General features: G+C 49.0%; 1 protein-coding gene across 1 annotated transcript in view; it reads right to left on the bottom strand.

Annotated features, from left to right (window-relative positions):
* Positions 1–181: 181 nt before the first annotated feature.
* The window catches only part of ADRA1D (adrenoceptor alpha 1D), a 47,560-nt gene continuing 38,353 nt past the window's right edge, over positions 182–9,388 (bottom strand). Inside the window, exon 2 of the mRNA XM_027706500.1 lies at positions 182–4,468. Within this exon, the coding sequence (XP_027562301.1) occupies positions 3,900–4,468 (569 nt within the window). The 3' untranslated portion in view covers positions 182–3,899. The remainder of the gene's footprint in view (positions 4,469–9,388) is intronic.

Below are 9,388 nucleotides of genomic sequence, written 5' to 3'. Positions count from 1 at the left end.
CTTTTATCACAAATTCTTGCATGTGGGATAGATTATCCTTGTGAAATTGCAAAAAAAAGTCTTTGAGAAATAACCACGAGTGGATAATTTTCAGGTGTTTCTTCCTCCCTCCCTCCCTCCCTTCCTCATCCCCTACAGCCCTTGTTTTAAAAATCAGACAGAGCAACAATTCACAGCAACGTTTTAGACAGGTTTGTGCATGTATTTGGTACAAACAAACAAAAATATGTGCATTCTGTTCCATAGAGCTTACACCGATCTGACAGAACTCGGAACACAAAACAGAAATACTCTGGCTAATAAATACGTCTGGGGATGAAAAATAAAAATCTATACATAAAAAATTCCAATGTCTGCTAAAGAAAATGTACACTTATATACACGCTGTAAACAATAGTAATGCAACCCAACTGCAGTCCAGCTCAGGCTGACAGGGACCTTCCTTCCCTCGGGGACTCAGGGGAGTCCAGTGACACCAAAACTCATCAACAACTAGTTCCTTGAAGCAGCAAGGTCTGACAAAGCAATAGTGACATGGAGCCAGTGCAATGAGGTGAGATCTGCTGGAAAAGCAAGGTGCAGGTGCTTTTGGGGAACGGCCTGTGTGGCAAACTTGGAGAAACAGGGCCACTCCCTCAGCTGGTCACACCCTTGTGGGTCCAGAGAAATCCGTGGGATCAGACCGAATTTACGTCCTGAAGATCTGAGCCCGTGTTTCCAAACCTGGGAGAGTTTGGAAAAGTAAGGGATTCAAAGAGAAATGCTCAGTTTTACAGACTTGGGTCATATTTTACATGACATTGTTGTTCCTCCCCCTGCCAGCAATGACAGCCCTGTCTGCTCCCAACAAATCCCTACAGGAGCAGTCCCAGAGTCCAGTCCTGGCACTGCTTCTGCTGCAAGAGGCCAAATGAAAGAGGGGGTTCTGGCTTAGGTGAGAAACAAGTATTTTGCCTGAATGCAGCAGAGCAGAGCTCAAAGCTTCCCTGCAGCACCTTCTAGGGCATCTCTTGGGGCCAGATCAAACTCAGTAAGTAACTGAGCCAGGGTTTGGGCATTTACGTGTGTGTACATGTGCGTTTAAATATTTATCCTTGTTTTCTCCCTTGCAGGTGTGTAAAAAATTGGGATGGAGAGGCAGCAAACCTCCAGACTAATCTTTCTTTCCCTTCCGGATGCTTTCAAGGGGCTGGAGGCTGTAAATGTAAATGTTTCAATACTGGGGAAAAAAAAAAAGGAGTAGGTAAAAAAATCAGGGAGAAGTGTAAGCAATAACACCAACTCATTTATGGGAATGAACTGCTTGCCAGCATTTGCTGAATCTTCATTTATAGGAGGATGTTGGCCCCTTTGTAGGAGAAAGCCTCGTATTTTGGAGATGACCCATGTATATAAATACAGTAAAGTGTGTACATGTCATCTGGTCATGGATGCACTCATGGACTGCCCCTTCCCTGGTCCCTTCTCTGCTACATCTCCAGTGCCTCCCATCAGGATCCCCAAAGCTCCCTGGAAACCAGCAGCACCTGCAGTCCTTACACTGCAAAATGACTTTTCATGTCACACCATCATCACTGTGAGGTCTCACTTCCCTGAAAAGCCAAAGATATAGGGAAAAAAAAGATGTATTTCCCCACAAAAGTTCCCATGACGTGTTGGGTTTTTGTAGAGTTGAACCTCCCCAGCTGGAACCTCTGGGTGGTTTTGCAGATGCTGGAGAACATGATGAGTCTGGGTTCAGTGTAAATGCAATGCTGCCCATGTGCCCTGGTGGGATTTGCTGCTGAGAGGAGAATATTTGGACAAAATCTCCTGGTATTTGTGCAATAATTGGTCCAGTTTGGAGTCCTGCATCAAGTAAAGGGTGCTAAGGGTTGTTGAGATGGGGCCAACTCCAGATACCTTGTCTCAATATGCACTGCTCAAAAGACTAAGAATAAAAAAAGTCCAACTTTCTCTCTCTCTTGTTTTACTTTGAAGCAAATGAACAGCAGAAAGAAAGGTGACATTCTCTCTAATGGAGAGAGGAGCCTTTCATCTTCCTTTGACAGCCACCCTTGATTAGCTGCATGTGCTGTAGGCACATTCATGAAAGACTCCTCATGGGTTTGGGGGACATTGCTGATGTGGATGAGCTTCCACCCAGGAACACATTCATTGCTGTGTTTCCACCCTTTGACTTCATGTTCCTGTTCTTTAGTCACCTTGACTTGAGCTGCTGCAGCTCAGACCCAGACTTCACCTCCATCACCTACGTGTCTCCTGCTCACGCCTTAACCTGATCATCATTATCTGAAGTTTGATAAAACCAGCCTGAATTTTGAAACCAGTGCCTGCAACACACGGCCAAGCAGAGTTTGGGTGACCCCTTTCTGAGCTGCCTGGCAGAGGTGGGCCTGTCATGGCCCCAACTCCCTGAGTTTTCCAGAGGAGACTGTGGTGCCCTCCTGAGGGGTGCTCACACTCTGGGGCTGTGAGCAGGGAAAACCAACCCTTACTGTCATTGCTTTTGACCATGTTAGCGGACACACCCAAGGGAAAACCAAAGGTTTGATGTATCAGGTTTTTGGGGAGTCCCTCGGGAGAAGGGTCAGGAGCATGACCCTGACTGGGGAGAAGATCCGTCCTTGCATCAGCTCCATTTTAGCTTTGACCCAAGGGGCAGTAGAATTGCAAACTTCCAAACTCAGCCATCCCACCTTTCCTGAGCCACAGAGCAGGACAGTTGAGGACCTGCATCACAGAATCATTATGGTTGGAGAAGACCTCTTGGATCATCGAGTCCAACCACTAACCGTGTTCACTACATGGCACGTGTCACCAGGTGCCACATCCACACATCTTTGGACACTTCCAGGGGTGGTGACTCCACCACTTCCCTGTTCCAATACCTGACCACCCTTCCAGCGAAGAAATTTTTCCCAATATCCAACCTAAACCTCCCCTGGCACACCTTGAGGCCATTTCCTCTCGTCCTGAGTGAATCCCCCGGGATGTATTTTTATCCTGTTGTTTTTTGAGAGAAACAACTAGAGCAAGAAGGGGACAGAAAAGGTTGGGGATGACTGACACCAAAAGGAGCCGGTTTCTCTCTGTATCACAGATGGATGAGCACTAAAGCAAGGTGGATTGCAAGTGTTTCACTGGAAAGTGAAATGGGAAATGCTTCACAGGCTGGAATTAGAGGAGAGAGACCTGCACACCCTGTGTAGACATTTGGGCTCCTCCTCCAGCCTAAAACCAGGTTATGTGGAAGGGGCAAAGCTGTGGTCACTGCAGAGATGATGGCTGAGAGCCAGGATCCCCCCACCCTGCTGGAAATACCCCAGTCTGCTCAACCTCCAGAGCCAAGGGCTCAGCTGGAGGTCCTGTCCAGCCCTGCAGACCTACAAGCTCCCAACCCATCATCTAAAGGATCAGCTGCCAGCTGCTGCTCGGCAGAGTCCTTCCTGGATGCTGCCTCTGGATGGAAACGTGATCACATGTACTAAGGCAGGGTTGGCATCTTTTGGGGTTTGATCTTTCCATTAGATTTCACGGTGGTGTTTTTAAGGCAAAGGAGACATCCTGGTTTCCCTTAATTGCACAGCTTCTTCCAAAGTCAAAGACAACCATCCCCTGGAGGGAGACAGCTCTTCTCCTAAGGCCATATCCACCCCACATCTTCCCCTCCTGCTGAGGCTTGTTAAAATGGGATATGCCATTGGCTCTTATTTGAGGAACCCATAATCCCACAGAAGGGGCTGAGCGCCACGTGGGGGATTTTTGGATAACCTTTGGGCAACTGCATTTTATACCTGATTGCTGCTTCCAGTCTGCCTGACAGACCCACAGATGGTATCCCTCCACATTTCTGCTGGATACCTCTAAAGAAACCATCGACAGCTGTTCCAGAGGGTTCAAATATCTGTTTCTCTCAGCCCACAGCAGTCTGTTAAGTCATGGGTTTGATAGTCGATGGTTTCCGTGAAATCATGAGGGATCCCAATAGAGACAGACTCCACCTCTGTTTTGTAGGTGGCTGTCACCCCCCCTTTGCTGGAGCCACCCCGGATTTTGTTAGAAAGGCTGTTCATCTTCTCCTTCAGCTGGGTGGACGCTGGTTTCTGGAAAGGAGTGAGCATCTTCCAGCCCTTGAAGCTGAGCGTTCGCCTCTTACTGGCTCTCTCCTGGAAGGAGGAGTTAAATATGAAGGAGCTGTTCAGGGTGCTAATCCTGGGCCTCAGGTCTGTCTCAGAGTCCTGCACCGAGCTGTTGGCAGAGGCCCCTCTCCAGTGGTGGTCGTAGACTCTCCAGATGGGCCGTCTCCTGCGGTGGCACTGGCACTTGAGCAGCCGGATGAACGCGCGCTTGAACTCCTTGCTGGAGCAGGGGTAGATGATGGGGTTCACGCAGCTGTTGAAGTACCCCAGCCAGAAGATGATCTTGAAGACAATTTCGGAGGGCTTCAGAGACGGGAAGAAAGAACCTTGGGAGAGATTAAAAGAAACGTGGTTTAGAGGGAGGGGAGGGGGATGGGAGCACGGGGGAGCGAGGGCGGTGGTCAGTCCAACCTGGGAGAGGTAGAGATGTGTAGAAAAGACAGAAGGTGTGATGGGTGGAGAGACACTGGAACATGTTTCTCAGAGAAGCTGTGGCTGCCCCATCCCTGGAAGTGTTCAAGGACAGGTTGGCCAGGGATTGGAGCAACCTGGGCTAGTGGAAGGTGTCCCTGCCCATGGCAGGGAGTTGAAAGTAGATGACCTTTAAGGTCTCTTCCAACCCAACCCATACTGTGATTCTATGATTCTGCTTTTAAGTCCTTGACTAGCAATGCTGTTACCACCAGAGGGAAGATCTGGCCTCTGCAGGATTGGAAGGCATTGACCCTGCAGTGATAATGATCCCAGAATCCCAGAATATGTTGAGCTGGAAGGGACCCACAAGGATCATTGAGTCCAACTCTTAGCCCTGCACAGGACCATCCCCAAGAGTCACACCCTGTGCCCGAGACTGTGATGGATAACACTGTATTTTTAGCAAGACTCTCCTGGCCCCCACTGCAGAAGTTCTCCCAGCAGTGGAACCAGCACCCCCAAATCAGCTGTGAGCCACTGTGCAAACACACACAGCCTGCAGGGAGGCTGGGCTGTCATTTTGGGGAACAGCTTCAGTGTTGTGGTTTGTTAGCACAAGGCAGCCAGGCCCTGTCCTATTCCACGTCAGACAGGAAAAACTGTTTGGTTTGCATGGATCAGTTCTTGGTGCCTGCCTCTTCCTACATATTGCACTTCCACTGCAGCCCAAAAGTGTGGATACAGTCCTGTCCCCTCCACTGAGGGAAGAGCAACACCCATTCAACTCCTCCACCCATGCATTTTGGATCATCAGTGTCACACACCCTCTCTTCAAATTTTCAGTCATGCTAAGGTGGCTCAGGTAATACCCACTGACACAAAGCCTGTCCCTCCCACTTGAAAGCTCTCCTGTCCACCCAACCCCTATTAAGTTTTTGTGGAGTTTCCCAGTGGTTTTCTTGGTTAAAAAGCTGGAGAAATTTTTATGGAGCCAGAAGATGTCACTGTTGCTCCCACATGGCCTCAACACTCAGCATTCCCCCCTCAGAGCTGAAATAACTTTCTGAGTCAGCCTTAATTTCTTTTAATTTTAGCTCTGGATGACAAATCATGCCATGTGACTGAGCGTTAATTTGTATTTTAGTAAATAACATTAACTCTGGATATCATTATTATTTTCCCTGAGCTAAAAAGCCTGGTGTCAAAACAGTAAAACAGGTGCCAGGAGCCAGAAATTCGTGACTGGCGCTACATTAAAGCTCTCCAGGCTGTTTGCTGGAGGAGAACCATCATCCAGGAAACTCAGAATGCTGGTTCCACTAAAACTTCCTTACACCCATCCCTAAAAAGTGGAGAAATTACAGGCAGACTCAGCATTAGGTATGTGGGCTATTCCATCATGGGGACATGAGAGGAGACAGACAGATCCCAGCATTTTATGATGGTTGGGCAGGGAAAGCACAGATGTGGCCACGCAGCTTAAACATCTGCTGAATGTTTAAGCCAGGTTGGAGTCCATGCTGGCTGTCAATATGTGCTGAAGGAGGCATTGAATAAGGACAGGAAGCAGGAATGACATCTCTGTGCTGGGAATACCCAGGGACTTCATGGAAATCAATGGCATTTGCAGCTTAATGAGCAGCTGCTGGTGGTGTAGTCAGTGGGTTTGAACAGAGCAATAATCACAGAACCACAGAATGGTTTGGGTTGGAAGGGACCTTAAAGATCATCTCATTCCAATCCCCTGTCTTGGGCACGGACACCTTCCACTACACCAGGTTGCTCCAAGCCCCGTCCAACCTGGCCTTGGACACTTCCAGGGATACAGGGGCAGCCACAGCTTCTCTGGGCAACCTGTGCCAGGGCCTCACCACCCTCACAGGGAAGAATTTCTTCCCAATATCCCATCTAACCCTGCCCTCTGGCAGTTTGAACCCCCTTGTCCTGTCACTACATGCTCTAGCAAATAGTCTCTCTCCATGTTTCCTGCCATCTCCCTTACACCAGGGTGAGCTTTTGTGGAGGCAATGACCCCACCTTGGTTATTTTGGATTAAAAGAGTCTGTTCTTTTGGGGACAGTGGTGAGATTTATGGGTTGGCTCTATGCTGCTTGAATCACCACATCTGATTCTGATCCCAGCAGAAACTGCCTCCTGAGTGACAGCCAGGGGCTTCTAAACCCCCCAGGGGCGCTGGGACCAACCCCCTTTTGCACTGCATGAAGTATCTCCTCCATTTTCCATCTGACCATGGCTTTGAGCCATCCCCCTTTCTCACCCTGCCCCCATCCCACCACCCTGGACCCACAGGAACCATTGATGCTTCGGGCAATGTGGATCAGCAATGGCTTTCCAAGCACAGCATCAATCCCTCTCCTCAGTCTCAGGTCCTGGCAACAGTGAATGGGTTTGTTTTCCTGCCCAGACCCACACTCTCTCCATTCCCTGCAAAGACAGGCTGACAGAGGTGGGGTTGCTCAGCCTGGAGAAGAGAAGGCTCCAGGGAGACCTTAGAGCTCCTTTCAGTGCCTAAAGGGGCCTCGGGAGAGCTGGAGAGGGACTTTGGATAAAGACCTGGACAAGGGGGAATGGCTTCATACTGCCAGAGGGCAGGGTTAGATGGGACACTGGGGAGAAATTCTTCCCTGTGAGGGTGGGGAGGCCCTGGCACAGGTTGCCCAGAGAAACTGTGGCTGTGCCATCCCTGGAAGTGTCCAAGGCCAGGTTGGACGGGGCTTGGAGTAAGCTGGGGGCTAGTGGAAGGTGTCCCTGCCCATGGCAAGGGGGGTGGAACTGGGTGATCTTTAAGTCCCTTCCAACCCAAACAGTTCTATAATTCTATGGTGTTTTGATTCCACCTGGGGACCAGCCACTACCCAGAGCCCTGAGCTCTCTGCAAGGCAATCCCTGGCTCTCAGCCCTTCAACATCACACTGTCCCAGCTTGATCCTGACATAGCTCCGTGTGTTTGGGAGCAAGGCAGGTGAAGGACTTCACTAAAGATGTAATCCTGCTCATTCCTTTGTCATGGAGAGGTTTCATGCCTCAGTTTCCCCACTGGAGAAAGGGGTTAATTTCCATGGACTCTTTCACAGTGTTGTTGTGAACCCTGTTAGCAGCACACTGGGTTCTCAGAGGAGCTGCAGCTTTATGCAGCACTTTTTTTAGCTTCAAGAGAGAGGAAAAGAAAACAAAAAACTATGGTAACAAAGCAAATAAAAGAAGGGTCTCTTTTAAAATTCAACCAGTAATTACTGCTTGAGCCAGGCTACTTAAGAGATTGGTGCTTGCTTAAACAGCCTGTTGGTTTGTTAAAATAATAACTTATATCCAGAGTTTAGCGGTTCATTGCACAATTCAGTCTCTGTACTACGTGCTTTGTCTTTTGCATCCAGATACAAAACACAAATTGAAAAGAAAGAGAAGCCGTGAATCGTCTGAATTTCAACTCTGGCCGGTTTTCACCCGCTAGAACCCCGTGTACATCTGAAGACAAGGGGCCCATTACCATCCTCATTGCCATGCAAATGAGCGTGCCCCTTGCAAGGGACGTGTCCTGAGTGCAGCCACAGTTTCCCCCATTTCTTTGCACTGGGATGAACAGGCAGGGAGTCCCCAGAACAGCTCCTTGGCTCGTAATTTTGTACGTGCTGGAGCATCAGACTCTTCTGATGGGCCCTGGGAGGCTGCACCTAAGGAAGGGCTGTGAGGTCTTATTTAGAGAGTGAGTAAAGAGCAGAAGAAACTAAGTCTTGCTTTCATGTACGTGAATATGCAACAACACTTCAAGAGAGGGAGTGTTTTTGGGCTGGGGTTTGTAAGATTTACTATATAGGAGCATAAATGTTAGAATATGCAGAAGGCAGTGTTGAGTGGTGGGCACTTGAAGAGCTCAAAAAACACAGAAAGATGTGTCCAAGGTCCAGAAATAGAAAACAGGAGTAAAAGATCAGGAAGAGCAACACAGAGTGATGCACCAGCACTTTAACCTCATATCTCAGTGTAAGAGAATAGGGAAATACAAAAAATCAGGAAGAACAATTATTGTAGGACCTGTGGCACAGTAAAACAGTGAAATCTGGTCTTGCTTCAAAGAGGAGCTGTTCCTACTCACTCAAAATCAGCCCTCTGGGCACCTCTCCTGGGCATCCAGCTCCACACTTCCTGGCAAAGCTTGGTGTCCTTTCCAAAGGAGGAGGCTGTGACACCCACCTTGGGGACACCCACCCTTTGGATGGTGTTGGTGTGGAGGGCACTGGCACTACCCACACTATTTGTGCTGGGATCCAGCAACCCCCTGCCAGGCTGGAGCATCTGGGATCCCAGAGCCCTCACAGGGAGAGGACAATGGAGACCTGGTTTGTTCCTGAACAGGGCTGTTGTTTTTGGGGGTAGTGTTCCCAGCAGGGAAGCCTCCATCCAACCCAACCAAATCCACATGTGGAACATAGAGACAGCCCTGGGGAGCATGGACAGACCTCTGAGGTGCCCTTTCTCCACCCTGGCTGCCTGTCCAGTGACTTTGCCTCTCCTGGTGGATGGAGGATCCCGGTTGTACTTCAGTGCAGGATGCTCCCAGGTAGGGTGGGATGCAGAGCCTCATCCTCTCTATTTTCCACTGCCTTGTTGAGAAAGCTCCATGTCAGCTTGTGGAGATCCTGAAGAGGACTTTGTCTTCTTTCAATAAATAAAAATTTCTAATAATAATGCCGGGTCCATTTGGGGACTTCATCCCTTTCATCATTTTATAAAAGATCGTTTTGCATCTTGGCAGAATCTGAATCCTAGTGATAGAGCTGGGTCTGAGCAAGGGTTGAAGATCCTGTTGTAAC

This window comes from Neopelma chrysocephalum, unplaced genomic scaffold (assembly GCF_003984885.1).
Source record: "Neopelma chrysocephalum unplaced genomic scaffold, ASM398488v2 Primary Assembly neopelma1_380, whole genome shotgun sequence".
Lineage (NCBI taxonomy): Eukaryota > Metazoa > Chordata > Aves > Passeriformes > Pipridae > Neopelma > Neopelma chrysocephalum.
Note: the sequence above shows the minus strand (reverse complement) of the source record. Positions and strands in the feature narration are given on the sequence as shown.